Source organism: Aulonocara stuartgranti (genome assembly GCF_965226115.1).
Source record: "Aulonocara stuartgranti genome assembly, chromosome: 9".
NCBI classification, from domain to species: Eukaryota; Metazoa; Chordata; class Actinopteri; order Cichliformes; family Cichlidae; genus Aulonocara; species Aulonocara stuartgranti.
In genome coordinates this window covers 26616117-26633478 of record NC_138960.1, presented here as the reverse complement: position 1 = coordinate 26633478, position 17362 = coordinate 26616117, and the positions used below count along the sequence as shown (strand labels likewise).

Here is a 17362-nt window from a genome sequence, read left to right as displayed (position 1 = left end):
AAATTTATTATTATTAATTTACATTACAGATGTTTCTAGAATTTATCCTAGTAGTTTATACAATAAAGTTGTTTTTCTTTTTACAGGTGGCCCCCTTGATATGTATTCTTGTTATAGTGTATACATCCTCTATAGATTACTCAGTTTGACTTGTTTTACAAGCCTTGAAAGGAACAATATCAGAAGAAAAGAGCATAAATCAGTTTGAAAAGAAATCCTCATAAACAGAATTTGTTGTTCTTATTTTCTCCTCGTCATCGTCTAAAACTATGCTATACTAAAATGCTAAAAAAGAAAAAAAAAAACTAGGAAGCATTCATACACACACTAACAGCCAAAAACCGATAACTAAACAATGGCTCCCGTAGGTGGCGCTCTAATTCATATCCAAAAATTGCGAGACATGAGGATTACTGTAACTACAAATAATCATATTATGACTCACCAGAGCAAATGTCATTTAAAAAAGTGGATTTTTGTTTTCAAAAGGCAATTGAATGATTTTCTTTTCTGACTAATTATAAAACTATGCTATCAAACCAAAATGGTGGTGTGGGCTAATCTTACTGATAACAACTGCGGTTAAAATATATATATTAAATTATATGACACCGACAAGTAACAGCCTCTTGTTGAAGCCAAAAGTGAAGTGAATTATACCCTGGGTAAGCTTTCCTCGTGCCTGCCACATTTGATACCAGCGAGCAGAGCTCGCGCACAGACGCATGCGGATATCTTGCCAATTCACTGGAACCTTCCGACTCCGCTGCCATGAAAACGTTTAGCTTTAATGACGGACAATGATAAGCATTTTTACGTGATTGAAACCCCCTCCCTATTTTCCAGTCAGCAAAAGAAAGAAAAAAACGTTGACGGGCCAGCCGACTCTGGCGTTAATCTTTATGGACATGGATACTTGTTGCATGTGGTGACAGCGGCGGTACATAACAGCAAGGTAGGCAGCAGTCAAACCACTCGTTTCGCCTCGTCTTTGTTCTGTTGGCCATTTCTGCGCAGTTGTTCGGTATTTGTTTGACTTGTGTGGCGAATTTGACAGCGTGATATTGAGCCATTTCCAGAATGGGCGGGGACAGCGGGGTTACTTTCAGCGGGGCAGCCTCACAGTCCTCTGAATCACAGGATCGGTGCTCAGTGAGAAATTAAAGCTCCCTAAACTGCGCCTTTTTCTTTTAGGGTGACTGTGAATCGGTTTGTTTATTTTAGTTACGTCATTGTAAACGTTTTAATTGTAATTCAGTGTTTTGAAGTTTTCTTTGAATTTCTTTTATTTCAAGCGGTTTATCCTTCTGTAAAATTGACAATGCGTCAAAGAGTATGAACACTTCTGAACTTTTTTAATTGAATTTGTAAAAAAGCAGCACCAAGCCACATTTTGCAATAAAGAAGACCTATGCCTGCCCCTGCACTACACTGTGATTCATTACATGTGTTGACTCTCCTCAATAACATATATAAAAACGTGTTTTTACACCCAGAAATGCAGTGATCTACGTACCAGTTGTGTAAGAGACATTTGTCAAAATATCATTTGCTCAAGTTGACAGGAGCTGTACCTGAGTTTCGCTCTCATCCATTCTGCCCCAGACTGCAGTCATTTTTCTGCTTAATTATTTCCCCCTTTTTTTAACCGTGCACCGCATTTGACAGTGATGGATAACAGGTTAAAAATGGACATTTTCTCCTCACTTAGTGCATGTTGGATTGGCTCAAGTATGCATGGTGTTCTTCCCTCAGACCAAAAGTCCTTGGAAAGATTGTGTTCCCCCTCTGTTTTCCCCATTCCTGTATGATACAGTTTGTCTTCATTTTCTCATGCTTCAGAGTTTTTGTGATGTATGGCTGAATCACATCAGCAAGACAGAAGTGTAGGTTATGTCAAAGTTATGCCATCACGATTCAAATTTTGCGCTGGTAGGCCCTCTGCTAGCCCTGCACTGCTAATTAAGCAGCTCTCTGGACCTACTGTGTAAAGGCGGTGGTTCCCTGATTCCCACCAATCAGTGTCATGCGTGCAGGCTCTTGATGTTCATAATCAAGCTGAATTTCTTCACCAGTATCCTGAATTTTAGATGTTTTGTTGTATTTTAGCCTTCAGTGCACAGACATGAGCATCCATTTATTTCCAAACTTGGTTTTATTTTATTTTTATGGTTAAACATTAAACATTGTTAAACAGCATTAACATCATTTATGATGTGGTAAAAATGTTTGAACCAATACACAGTTAAACACTCAATATTTAGTTGAAGAAAAGCAGCAAATCCTCACATATGAAATAATAAAAAAGAAGTAGCATTTGGTATTTTTTGCTTCAAAATATCCTAAATAATTAAAACAATCAACCTGTTATCAAAATAGCTGCCATTCCTTTTGATTAATTGATTCATTGTTATAAGATTATTCTGTAATAGTCTTCTCATTCTGATTACGTCATTTGACAAAGCCACAGTTTAATGTTCCTTTCCGTGGACTGCCCTTCAGAAATATCATCTATTATAAGAGGGGTCTGGAACATGGTCAAAATCCACAACATTGTAAATGACATATTTATTGTGACTTGTGGTCAATACTTTTTATAGCTTTTTATATTTCATAGGGTGATCTCACATCCTCTGAATACCGTATTTTATGGACACATTTATTGAAATTGTGGAATATCTTGTTTTGTTTTGACCCAATTTCTTTTCTTTTCTGTTGTGTGTGTGTGTGTGTGTGTGTGTGTGTGGGGGGGGGGGGGGGGGGGGGGTGTATCCTCAGTGGCCTGAGGTGGAACAGCTGCAACCCAAAGATCTGAGTTCAGAAATCCATCACTTTTTTAAAGTGTGGCTGTGCAGTAGAAATACTGCAATGTATCATGTCTGCAGCAATGAGGAGAACAATTTTCATTCACACATGTACTAGATTCCCTACTGTACTGTACATATGCTTCACGTTTTCTTTAAGACTTGACTTCAGAGGAAAGTTCTCCAGTCTGTTCTCCTTACTTTTGAAGTTACATGCTCCTCCTATTACTGGGGCCATGCAGTCTCCCCCATGGTGTCCTTGGACAGCTCTTTGAGTGCCTGAAAATGTTGCGGACCATTAATTCTGGATTGTCTTCATCTGTTTGCATAATTTTTCCTCCGTAACCGTTTTCCTCCCTCATTTTCACAGTCTGTGCTCTCAGGTTTATATTATTCTCTTTTACATATGTTTGAGGCTTCGGCAGATTTCAGTTTTATATCATTTTTTTTCAATACCACTGACAGTTGTTAAAGTTTTACATGAGTCTGTTTTATGGTATACAGCCTGTCAGCTGTGTACTGTACACAGTATGCTTTACAGCCTCTGTGCTGATGCTGACTGTTGAAACTCTTCACCTGCCAGCAGATAGGTTTACAGATATCTTCAACAATATTTTTTGTTCTTTTATTAAAAATTTCCAGAAACATGTAAAAGCATGAGTGCAACAGAGCTGTCAGTAAACAAGCAAAAAAAAAAGAAAAAAAAGTGGGTGTTCTCTTTAACTTTATATATTTTCTATTTTTTTCTGTTAGACTAATTTGCTGTCAGGCAGGAGGTTGTTTTTGCAACTCAGGCAGACTCCAGAAATTAATTTATCCAAATAACCAAGTCCTCCTGGGCCGTGGAGGTTGGGACACTGAAATGGCCCTGGTAGGCAAAGCCGTCTTTTGAAGTCTGGAATGTTTTGGCTGACTTAGAGCAGGCGACTGGAGTGGAGGGATCATTTTCACTGACCCATGGGATTTTTAACCATTTTCATATACCAAGAACAAAACAAAGTGAGGAAAAATGCCTGAGCTGATTTGCATTGACTTTGCTATCAAAAACCAAGGGGAAAAAATTAAGTGAGACTGATTTAGCGGGGCAGTAGATTTTCCTTCTTTTTTAAAAAAAAGTAATTTCTGGACTATGCTGGCGATGGTGTATGTTACTTCATGGCTTAAAAAGTTTGACATATATTAAAAAAAAGAAAATGTAACTTAATGTGAGATGCCTGGTTGTCATGTTTCCATTCGTTCCATTCCTTTTCAAGACTACAGACTTTTTGCTGGTGGGATTGTTCTGTGATTTATTAAAAAAAACAAAAAACAGATCTAATAACAATCACCCTTATTAATGCATTGCATTAGTGCTAATTAGGTGGTCATTTGGACCGAGGGCAGAACAAATACAGGGCACATCCTAATAATCCAAACACTTTAATTGTAAATAAATGTTCTCATTAAGAGCATGCACTGGCAGTAATTTATTATATCCATTATATGAAATCAGCAAAATAGTCACATTAATAAAATTAATTTCTGTTTTTATACTCTATCCTATTAAAGACTTTAATAACAGCACCTAAATGGTATGCTTTTATTTAACAAGCCCAAGAAAAGGGAAGTGCAGTAAACCAAGCGGCGTGGAGTAAAGGGGCACTTGAGTTTCCATAGTAATAAATAATTCACAGGTCCTGTGTGATGAGCTGCTGAGGACAGAAATCCCTGATGACAGCTTTTTATAACCTATGACTCAGCTCCCCATTATGCTTCTGACATCCCTACATAGACCACATCCCCTCTGCTTGCCCAGTGCTCACTCTTCTCTCGCCCTCCGCTGCTTCGTCTACTGCACTGACTAAAAGGAGTTATATTACACACTACTATGTGCAGTCACTTAATGAAAGAAACTGAAATGGGAAAACATATAATTTTTTTAGAAGCTAAATGTATGTAATTCATATAGCACATCCTAATGAAATTGTTAGCATTTAATTTATTTTACTTTATGTTGGAAACGTTTTTTGTTTGTGTTTTGGGGTTTTTTGTTCTTTCCCATATGCGCTGGAGTCACTTGCTAACTTCTTGAAGTGTAATGTAGCCGTATTAGTCAACTGGCCTAATTAAATCTGTATGTGTATATTTTAATCTTGTAACAGTTATTTGTTTGTGTTCACAGGAAGAGAGAAAAAAGTATCTTTGTTGAATCAATATCTGCCTGTCTTGCTAGCTTTTTACTGAAATAGTTTGTCAAAGGATTTTAGTAAAAACAGCAGTTGTACTTGGAAATGTGTCCAAGTTCATGCGTGGTTATTCATTTCTTTCTTGTGCTTTGCTGCCTTAGGTGAATGCTGGAAGAACTAAGCTAAACTCAATACCCATTGCTACTGCTTTGTATGTGTGAGGTAAGAACCTGAATAATTGAGTTTCTCCAGTCCAACTTAGGTCTGTGACTTAAAGTGCTGCAGTGTGTGATTGGCATAATGGCACCATACCCCCCCAGGTAAGGTCAGTGCGAGCAACATCTGGCTCTATTGTGCATAATGCAGCTCCCAGTATGAAAGGCAAGGCCTCATATGGTTTTGGTTGATATCATTATTGTTATCATTTCCAAACTCCAGTTCTCACTAAGAATAGGTGGTTAATTTAGATGCAAAAAAAAAAAAAAAAATCCAATTACTCAGACCTGCTTGCAGTTGTCCCCAGAGTTAGTGCATGGAAATAAATCTGGTGGCCTTGATTAAGTACCTGAGAATAGAGTTAGCACAGTGCTAGTAGTTTATAGTAACACAGTGGACATGGGCAATTAAGCCCACCAAGTAATTTACAGTACTGCTTGCAGGTGGTGACCAGGTACGAGCTGGGGACCACCTCAGTAACAAATTAGATCATATAGGCAAGGAGAGTAGAGGCTCTGTAGGACTGCCAAATAAAGTAAAGCAATCAAAGATTTTAAAAAGCTTGGCACGTATTTCAAATTTGTTATGATTTTGGTTTCTTTTTTTAAAGGAACAACATAGGGCACTGGGGTTTTTTTGTCTGTGATTTTCTGGAGAATGAATGATCACTTTTATACGTTGTTGATCTTTTTACGTCAACGTGGACTGTTCTCCTCTCACTGCTGCCTATTAATTATGAAATACTGTAGACCTTTCCCATTTAATTTTACTGCTTCTTCCTGCTGAACTTGGTGTGAAAGGCTGCTGTTCTTAAATAGGTGTATAAAAGTAGGAGCGGAGCGTTTCCCGAGTACCAGCTCTCCCCACAGCATTATGTCATCAGAGTCAAAAAGGCACAGCTAAAGAAAAATAGCTTGTTTCACACATAATAGACACCTTAACACGTGGAGCAAATGGAGCGCGTACAGAGCTACTTTTCTTTCTGGTCACAGGACAGACAGTGGCCGCCTTGATAAGAAAAGCATGTTTGAATGCATCAAATTTAACACTGCAGAAAGACGTGAATTTTGGAAAAAATAATATAAATTTAAAAAAAAATTTAACTCTAGGTGAATTTGTTCAGTGATGCCTTTATGATTGTACTGTACTCTGTGTACTCTATGTAACAGTGTTGAAAACAGTGCCCTCTTCTGCCTGCTTGCCAGTGTCTGTGCTGTTTGTCCACAAACTGAATGACTTGCTGTATTCCACAGTGCTGAGATGCACTCTGTGTGGCACCTTATCTGTCATTTATCAACCTTTTGTAGAGGTAATGACTAGGCTGTTCAGCCTTGGAAAAACTTCGACTACGTTGAGCTCTACTGTCAGCATCCTGGCCTTAGTGCGGGGGGATTTCATCAAGGCCAACACAGTATGATGGCCCTGCTCCCTGTAAGTGTCCACTGCTGGGCTGGTTTCCTCAGTAAGGCCATTTCACTTAACAGTCCAGTTCCCCCATGGCCCCTCTTATACTTTAGGTGTTTCATAAAACCCTCATAGTTGTATTTTTGTAGTATTTTGTGTTGTATTTTCGCAGCAGGAATAAAGTAGTAATAAAAAAACTTAGCTGCTTTAAAAAAAACTGTAAGTGATTTGCCTCTATTTTTATTTATATCTTTTAAACCTTCATAAATACATGTACATGTTTATTGCCAGTCATACCAAGCACAGTGGTTGGTGAGTAGCTTTGAAGGATGGACCATCTATTTTCATTTATGACCAACACCCTGCAAATAGTCTTAACAGCTAATTGGCATAAACTCCAATGATGTGAGCAGAACCCCAGCACCAGCAGCTGTGTGTGGTCCACAAATGCTTGCACAGCTATTTTAGAACCCCAGTCCAAAAGAAATATACAGTGTGTTCATGCTTCGCTTGCAGTGCAACTCAGAACATTTCGCCTTTTCTCCAAGCAGAGAAGTCTTATTTCTGTAATCTTCTTTAATATTGATATTTAAAGCATTCATCATGCAAGTAAGCATCAGATATATTTTTTAATGTGCATGTTCTCTTTGTAAATAAAAAAAAATATCCTGAATAGTCTTATAATAATAATTGATACTTTTAATGGAACATTTCCAAAGGTATGGGTTTGTTGGATATGTTGCGGGGCTACTGAGCAATAATTAGCATTTTGGCTGCTGATGTTTAATCTCTTATTAGCCTTCAGGTGACATGAAACAGCATCGGCTTCATTCTAGCGTTTGCCATTCAGATGCAGGTTGAGTGACAGCCACAGAACAGCACGTCTCTTATGTAAACCTTCCCTCTACTGCCACGAAATTAGAGTGCCTGTTGCTACACACTGCTGCCTCCTGCTTCTGCACAAATGAGAAGTAAGCACTGTGGTTCAGAAGTTCACATTTTGGATGCATGCCGGAACTACTTAAAACCAGTGACGTTTTCAGGGAACAGGTGGTCCGGGTGACATAATTCTGGCTTACTGTTATGATCCCTAGAAATTAGGTCCTGATACGCTGCCAGAAGGGTTATTACGCTGTCATTTTCTATAAGTTTTAGTGTATCTGTCTTGTTATTAATGGAAAAATATATGAATGCAAAGATATTGATACAAAATACTTCTTTGCAACTGCTTATATGCTTAAAGATATTAAATATCGCTACAGATAATTTGCGTACATGTCAGACATTAACACCCATCTTTTACATGTCTCAAAGCTTGGCTAAGAAAGCTATTTATTCTCATCCACTGTTAACTACTGGCACATATGCGTTAGAGTGGAATGCCATTCAGAATGCAGAAAATATATTTAGTTCTTGCCAACAGACAGCAAAAGGCACCAGTGGGTCTAGCCCCTGTGTGAGAACAGTTATTTCTGTCACAGTATGGACTTTCAATTACTGTAATCCGCTCCTTAAAGAACATTGATATGATTGATAAGATATGAATTTCAGCACATATTGTAAGTCAGTGGTGTCTAAAATCATAATGTAATGATTTGCAAATCATTTAAACTCTAGTATATTTAATTCATAGAATAAAGGCTATGTGTCATATACTGAAACTGAGATTTTTTTAAAATACATGTGCTGTTGTTGCAGAACAGTGCATTTAGGTGCAGCCCTCGCCACTTTTATGCAGACATAGTGGGTGCAAGAGAGAGAAAGAATAAAAGAATAAGACACATCTCCCTGAGCTCGACAGGTGGGTTGCTGGGCCTGCATTTCAGAAAAACTTGGAAAAAAGGCATGTTTAACATTGTTTTGCATCGCTGCTTCTCTCAGCATTGTCTATTCTACATCTACGTGTTCAGGAGCTGTAGTTGCTGTAGTTTTGAAAGCTATAGCCTTTCTTCCTTCATACAGGATTCCAGCTGCTTTACATTTCAAAGGATCATTTTTTGTAGTTTTTTACTTCATCATCTGCCCGATGTTTTCTCTGGATTACACGTCTAATCTTCAGGCATGCCAATTTAGACTTAACCCAGACAATTTTACAATGGAACCATGCAAATTTAATATGCATTGAATGGGTTTGGCAGTGTCTTGCTAAAATGCGCAAGGTCTTGCAAAAAACATTGCCTGGTTGACACTAAACCACTCTTTATTGCTTTAATGGTGCCTTCACAGATATGTGGTTACCCATGTGCACTAAGCACTACCATATTATCACAGTTACTTTGCATTTATTACAAAACAGATGTTCCCTGTTTGTTTTGTCTCAGTCCATCTTAAAGAAGCTCAGACCCACAGAATGCAGCAACATTTCTTGATTTTATTTCTGTGTTTCTTTTTTAATTTGCCTCACACAGTTTTAACTTGGAATGAACTGTGTTCACTGGCAATGTTTTTAGTTATGACATTTATCACCGGTTGGAATTTTTATGTTCTGTTTTTGATTTTTATTTATTTATTTTTTATTAAATAGAGGATTTAGATCATTTAATTTGGTAGTGTTTATTTATTTTCGGATGCAAGGTTGGCAAACTTTTATTTTTACATGATGGTTATCCGTTACACTGGCTTCTTGGGTGTTAGTCTAGGATATTGTGGAGTGAATATTTTGGGACATTAGAGCGTATTGTACCCTTTGGCTTTGTTGCTATCTGCATGCCTGCTTTTGGTTTGATACAAAATGACTGCATTAGAGAGATTTTAACAGTCTGACAGATCTAAGTTATTATTTTGAGTTTCTGTAAGCCCATTAATAGGTAGGCACTTATGGACGGTGGAAATACCCCACAGCTGCAGTCTGGCTGTTGCTCCATATGTTTCCCCCAGAAGAGCCTCAAACTTCAGTGTTGCACAGACATGTGTCCAGCAAACAGTAATACAAAGAGAAACAGATGTCTTGTTTTTAGTCACAATCAAATTAATAGAAAACATAGTTAGAAATCAGCTAGTATTTTCCATGCAGATGTGTAGTAATCCTTAATGTTTAATTTATTATTGATATGCATGTTTACATGTAACTCCATGGTGTTACATGTAAACATTTTATTTCAGGACACACTGTGAGGTCTGATAATTGGAGGTTTTATCTAAAACCAAGTCTACCAACAAAGTCAGGTGATTCAACAAGGGTTAAATGAGAACAACGCCCTGATAAGTGAATTACTTTCCTGGTATGAACACACAACAGTATTGTCCAAAAGCCCTCTGTTTATATTAGGAAACTATTGACCAGCTCAGCCAAACACTACCTATCCTGTTTAATTGGTAAGTAATTCCTGCAAAGTTGTCTTATACAAACAGTACAGAGCAGTGTGAATGGTTGCTGAGTGGTAAAGTGCTGCCTTCGTTAGAAAGGCAAATAACTGTTGGGTTGAGTTGTGTAAATATTTTAGAACCGAGCTGCACAACTGACTATTGCCCATCAGTGCAGTTGTGTATGTAACACCAAGCCCTATGGCCACTCATGTATAAAAATACTGTTTTATGGATGATTAAGCATGTTAAAGACAACACTGCTGTGTAATACTACAAAATACACTGTTTTTCCTTATGAAATTTTCCAGAGTTGCCTATTGTAACCAGTTTGTAAACCTTTTTGATCAGGGAAATAATAAAAACAATTTTGTTTTTGTCCAGGTTTTCACAGGCTCATTAATAAGTATTTTCAAGCATAACCTGATTAATGTACCTCATTAATGCCCAAATGACTGCAAAGTGATGATTCATTCATTTGCTAATTGTTTGTTTAATTAATTCTCATGTTAGCTTTAAGCACGAGATAACTCTGATATTAAAAAGCAAATTTATGCCTTCCTTGTACAGACCTTTAAGACCACTTTGCAATCATCTGGATATTAATAGTAGTAGGAAACAACGTCCTTGCTGCAAGTCAGACTGAATATTGGATTAACTTTATTATGATTAAGAAAACAATCTTGCATGATGGCAAATGAAAAAAGCTTAAAATAAACATGCAGCTAATAGCTGACATTACCACCATGGAGCCATTTATTTAATAAACTGTAATGAATAACCTGAGCAGACACTTCATTGGTGTCCGTGGCTCTGCATTATTGAAGTAATTCACTAACGATAATCCATATGCAAATGAGGATTATATAAATGAAAACTTAGATATGCTGTATTTGTTTCTCAGAGCAGATAACTGTGTCCTCATCTCTGAAAAATAATCCATGAGGTTTGACTAAAATAATCAAAAATAAGTTCTTTGGTCATTATTCTGATTTGCTACCATGAGTGAACAATACCTTTACCTTCTTTCAGTACTCAAACTTTTTAAATGTCCTAGAGGAGTTCTTGTTCGAGTCCCAAACCTACTGAGATCTCTAATGAAGGCTTTACCTTCCAGGCAAGCATATTTCTCCAAATGACAGTAATTTACATATGATGTATTTAGAGAAGGAGAGGGCAGGCTAATTCCATTTGGAGAGTTTCCTTTGTTTTAGGAGTCATTAGCAGCTAGCTCAAATCTAATTTTTACAATTTCATCAGGCCATCTTGGAAAGCCTCTGTGAGCTCATCAGAGAGGAGCATTTATTGCTAAGTGTTCTCTATTGCATTAGCACACAATAAAGCGGCCAGGGACTGCTACAGACGTTTATGGGGAATCCAGTTAACACTCTGGCAATTCGTTTTTTATTGGGACACAATCAATTTTTATTCATTTTAAAGCCAGAATGCTTTCTTTCATTGTGTGCCTACCCCAGCTTATTATCCCCTAAACTAATTACTCAGTTGTTTTCACAAAATGCTAATATTTATGTTAAAGATTTCCTCTTTTAAATTCAGACATGGCGTGCATATACATGCACTTCCCGCTAAGCTTTAAGCATAGTAATTGCATTCATTTAATTTGTGTAAGTCCTATTTTAAAGTATTACAGTATTAATCATTGAATCTGGCCCCTGGGTCAAATCTGGCACTCGGAGTCATTTGGTCCATCTTGGAATTTGAATTTTACCATTTTTAAACTGCAACAAAACTTGTACTAGCAGAAATGTGTGCATGTAGTGGACATACCAGGGGGGTTGAAACACGTTTTGCCAATATTACATATTCCATAATTATAATTAAACCAGAAGGAATTTCAGTTTATTTGCTAGGAAGACACTCTGCCCTGGCTTTGGCAAAAGCAAAATAAAATCATATTTTCACCACTCCTTACTAAAACCTATCCGGCATTATTTTGCCAAACTCTGAGTGACTCTGTATGGTTTCTTTTAAAGGGACTCTTTAGCTTTTTCAGTGCCCAATGTGATCTCTGCATAATTAGAAACCAAGCTATACTTTTTAAGAGTCGCTATTTCTATCCTTGATTTATGTTGATTTTCCACCATGACTTCAAATGGTATCCTTAATCACAGACAAGTCAAGCCCTATCAGATAGACATGAATGTGACTCTACCATACATATTTATGCAGTATATTGTATTTAAAATTAAAGGTACTATTTGCTTTACTGGTTGTTGGGTTGCTGTTTGTGGTGTGAGCTAGATGAGTACGTCATCATTGATAATGTTTTGTGATCAGTGCAGTATAATAATTAGATGCCTGAGTGTTCCAGAAGTCGAGACGAGCATGGACCCCTCTTCCTCTGCAGTAGTCTTTTCTCTTGTTTACCAAGACCATCTTTAAAGGCTCCCATTTGATGCTGATATTGTTTGTATCAGGTGTATATCTTGCACCTTTCAACTTTTTGTACCGAAGCAATCTTACCTCGTCGTCCTTGATCCACCACTGCTTTCCCATCAGTAAAATGCACAGACACAACTAGAGAATATCCATAGCTGCTATTAATGTGTATGTGTTTGCAACTGTTTTACTTTCTATGTGTGTGCACGGATATTCTTTTCTTTCAGTTTTGGGATTTGTTCTGCAGTGGCCTCTGGAATGCTTTCAACACATTGATGAGATGACAAGTTATCATTGATCTGTCCTTACTTAGTGGGATCTATTAAATAATGTATGGGCTCCCGTGCATTACCAGGACAATCTCCTGTCCTCGACCCATTAGAGGAGTAGGGCATGGGGCCCTAGTGGCTCAGGGCCCTCAGAGGTCCTTGGGCTTTCATTTAATTAAATTATCCTATAATGAAAACTCCCATAAGGAGATTAATTTTAATTATTTATCAGCGGCCGATTTGAGGGAGAGGCTGCATTAATAATGCATGAAAGGGCTAAACATTTTTCAATTCATCACCTTTTCCTTTTGTTAAAGGTGCAATTTATTAAGTGCTCTGCAGCTGCTAGAGATATTGGTGGTGGAGATGTGGACAGCCAGTCCCAGAGGTCAGTCAAAGGGGCTGCTCAAGTGCTCAAATGTCATTTGATAATGTTCATATTTATTGGTCAATTAATATCCCTAAAATTCTTCTGTAGTATTAAGTATTGTACTAGTGTCTTTGCATGCATTTGTACGTGTTTTGAAAGATTTATCCACACTGTGAAAAAGAAAGTAACACTTTTCCTTTCCTCAAATATACAGTAATGTTTTCCTCTGTTTCTCAAAGCTTGATGGATTTTATATTAATACCTAAGGCAAGGAAGTAATCAAAATTATGCCGGTAGTTCTCTGTTGATGTTTGTATATCTCCATCAGATTGGCATGTTGATTCCCCTTGTGTGAGCACATTAGAACGCTTTGGTGTCTGGCCAACAGAATAGGGGAAGATTGTCGACTGTCGCACTGTGTGAAACTGTAATTAGCTGGCTTGGTAATGTACTTATTTGGGTCCCCCGGCTGCAGAGATAGCAGCACAGTTGAGAGCTGTAAGATGATACATTGCTGAAAACAGCTGCCTTTTTGTGTTATAAATGAACAAAATCCACATTTTGCTAAGTTTTGTATCACGGGAACATACAGGCAGACAAAGTGGCAGAAGTGGCTCAAGGCAGGAGACAAGAATGTCATTGGGATGGTGAGCGGGGTGCATTTATCAGCCTTCATCAATAGTTAATAAATAATTCAGGCAGAGTCTGGGGCTTCTTTAGGGCAGGGTTTCAGCTAGCTTGTAATTTTGTAAATTGCATAGTCATCATGCAATGGATGGGCCAGGCTCCTCTGAGAGCTACAGCTGTGAATCTAGAGCTGTATTTATACATGCACTGCAGCCCCAAATCTTTCTAGAATCACAGAGCTGAATGTCAAAATGCTAATGTCCAAATCTTGTAGAGTATGTGCTTCAGGTAACTGTCCATGTCTGCCCAGATACAACCTAAACCACATGGAGTAATTTCATTGGGAAGAATGCAAATAATGAGGGATATCTTCCATTGTTTGCAACATGTGAGAAAGTGCAAATTTGGATGATGTGTAGATTAGATTCTCCTGAAATGGTCCAGAGTTCATGTCTTTTGAAGATGCAAGAGAAAGATAGTGTTAACCAACTTTGTGTCAAAAATACCTACATTTTAAAGGTTTTGTTGCCCTCAGTATATCTAAACTAGAATGAATTTCTAGACGTAACTATAGATAAAAGTTTGACACTCAGTACTTTGGGTTGAAATTTTCCCAAAGCAGATCCACAGTTTGCCACATAAGCTTGGCTACAGCATGAACAATTTAAATCAATATTCAGAAAGTTGCTTTTTGTTAAATCATTCTCCCATCTTTAGACAAACTTCCACCAGATACTTGCACCAGCTCGCACCAGAATAAACAGGCATTTCTTCCCATTGTGAGTTGTTCAAATTGTCTTAGCCCAGGTGCGGCTTTAACAGAACAGTCCATGCCCATTGAATGACCAAAGCCTTCAATTACTCAAAGTCAGCCTTCTGATACTCCTCCTTCAACAAAATAGGCCTTCTAATTGCCCCGACAGGTATTACCAGTTCTGCAACCAATAGCACACTGTTCTTCCACATTGTTTCCTAGGCAACTGGAAGTTTTGTGACCTATAAAAAGTTGCTACTCCTGTAACTGATCCGAGCCTTTGCGGTTGTTTGTTTCCATGGTAGGCTGCTGAGCTATTTATATGTCTGTTTAGTTGGTAGTAGTAGGCAGAGAAAGTTTTGCTAGCAGTTTTATTCATTTATTTATTTTAGGCAAAGTTTATGTTGGTGTTGATAGTCTGAGAGTTGACATGTGTTTAAGAACAAAAAAGCACCTGGGGCTTCAGCAACTGAGTCACAAAGTTGAGAGGAAGAAGGCTTAACACTCTCATCCCGGTTTTCCCTCTGTATGCTCCTTATAACAAATAGTGTTTATTTTGGAGTCAGAGGCAAAGTCCCGGTCGGCCAGAATTTCTTTGTTGTGGCTTTGTTAGCAAAGACATGCAGATCTGCTGGTATTGATGAATCATGTGTTCATCATCAGAGGTTACTAGCAGTTCATCACACTTTCCCCTTGTGATGTTTGACTATCAAAAGGTTTATCAGGGATTCCTCATTATTAAAGTGATAATTTATCTCTGATTCACAGGTTTGAAAAGGTATATTATTTTTCAAAGGTGCCATGTACAGAGTTCAAGGAGAGATCTCCCTGAAGGTATTTGGCAGCTGTAGCAAGCTGAACTCCAGTTTTACTCTTGTCTCTTTCACTCCCTTTACACAGCATGCAAAAAACACTATAATATCACTTGTTAGAGAAGTGTACCACCATTTTTCTTAGTTTTGTTTCAACTCACAGAGACATTTACACAGATCAGCCACGAAATGTACTGTCCCAGACATTTGTGCAGACCAGCACGCACCTATGGCAGCAGGCTCCCTCTGTGCTACAGTACACCCAGCATATCTGTTCAAAGACAACTCAAGGAGTACAAACGAGAGCTGAAGCTTCAAACTCTACTGATCCCGTTCTGTTCAAACATTGTTACGGAACAAGCATGATCCACCAAGGCCCCCCCACCTCCACTTTTCTCCCACTGCAGCTCACAGTACCCAAAAGATTTGGTGCCAGTGTCCTTGTGTCAGACACAACAATACAATTGCAGAGGTCCTTTGTTTATGTCCGCTACGGGTCAAAGAACTTTTGATGGCACGAAGGAGACCTAAACAATAGTAGACAAGTCCTGTTAATCCTGTGGCTGTGAATATTGTACAGTTGTTTGCTTTATATGCATGTTGTTGCAAAAAAATTTTTATGCCTGTGACAGCATTTCTTTTTTTTAAATCAGTTCATCATCTGTAGCATTGTCATTTAGATTACATATATGCAATGCAAAAATAAGACTGCTACTTGGTCACTTATTTTGAGATCTCATAAGAGTGGGAGGATATTTGTTAGATGGATGTTTACACCAGGTGAACTATCAATAGGAATTCATGTAGGTTATAGTCTCAATACATTAATTCAACTAACAATCAACTACTGCCATCTTTAAAGCCTTTTACACTGCATTAATCTGACCTGGCAAAACATTTCCAGGTACTGCACACTTTTAATGCCATTCTTTTGGTTACATGTCTGCTGTAGCTGGTTTGTTGCTTTACGATTTAAATCCAGCTGTTACTTCACAGTCTGAGTCATTTGCATAAGAGAAAACTTGGCACAGGCAAACAGGCAGACACCAAATCTATTCTTTTCTGCAAGAATTATCTTTTTACCCTTACCTTCTGCCTGCAACAATGTTTTGTTTTGTTTTTAATTAAAGACTGGCAATAGGATTGCGGTGTTACTGTACTTAAGTTGATGCTAAAATACACAGAAATACTGCACACTAACACGAGCCATATTGACAGAGAAAAGCGTAAATTCTGAGATTGTTTTTCTTTAAATCAGTTATACCAAAAAAAAAAAAGAAAAAAAAAGAGAGACAGAGAACATATTTTCTCACAAGCACAAAGGGAGAGTGTTCTGAGTGGAGTGCATTGCAAATTCCATTTCCTCATAAGGGAAGTCACCTTTTAGAGGGGCCACTGCTGCTCTGAACACATCAAGAGGAAACAAACATGGCATATCATTGACTTTTAATGATTTCATTCACAGTGTCTGTAGAAAATGCACTGCATCTCAACTCTTTACTGACTTTTCAGTAAATTATGTATTCGTTGATTCCTCTTGGTTTAAACTGTTAGCGCTTCTCCTGGCGGTGCCATCTTTGTTTTTTCATATGTAAAGTAACTTAGACAGCTCTTCCTGTCTACTGGATATTGATAGTGCAGCAGTAGTACTCTAAGAAAAACAATAAATGAAAGGCTGTCTCCCTTACTCGTGATGGCTGCAGCAACAAGTACCAGACACATGCACAGAAGTCACCTAGAAGTACTTTGAGGGGATATATTAGTAGAAGAGTCAGTGCTCCTCCTGCATTGTCTGAAACTATAATTAATGCATTGCTTATTTTGAAAATCTGGAAATATTTCACTAGCTAGCTGCTGTTTGTTAACTGTATTCACAACTTTATTGTGGAGCTCAGTGTGTTTCTTGCTCCTGTATAAAATAAATGAATAATCTACGCATCAGCCGGCCGACGTGCAGAGTATGCAGATAAACCCAGCTGTTAAATGTGTCGAGGAGTTAAAAATTACTGAAAGCTGGTGTCCAGTGGCGGTGCTCATTCATCACTGGAAATACCCAAGCTATGTTTGCGTGCACTCGTTTCTTTGCGAACAAATGTGGATGTAGGCTAAATATAAGTTATTGTCCGGTCTGTGCTATTTCTGTTTATTTGGGACAAATACCTGATTGATAATGCCCCTGGCTTAAATCCTCATCTGTGCTCTTGTATCATCCCTTGGCAAATATGGCACTGCAACTTG

The 17362-nt window shown here is 38.0% G+C and overlaps 1 protein-coding gene across 10 annotated transcripts in view; it reads left to right on the top strand.

Annotated features, from left to right (window-relative positions):
* The first annotated feature begins 214 nt into the window (after positions 1-214).
* The window catches only part of eya1 (EYA transcriptional coactivator and phosphatase 1), a 63242-nt gene continuing 46094 nt past the window's right edge, over positions 215-17362 (top strand). For 5 of the 10 annotated variants that reach the window (XM_082546097.1, XM_082546106.1, XM_082546099.1 and 2 more), the window contains exons 1-2: positions 215-955; positions 5131-5289. In XM_082546097.1, the coding sequence (XP_082402223.1) occupies positions 5270-5289 (20 nt within the window). In that variant the 5' untranslated portion in view covers positions 215-955; positions 5131-5269. Of the gene's footprint in view, positions 956-5130; positions 5290-6586; positions 6617-17362 lie in introns of those variants that run through there. The other 5 variants (XM_082546103.1, XM_082546096.1, XM_082546101.1 and 2 more) reach the window with 5 other exon arrangements.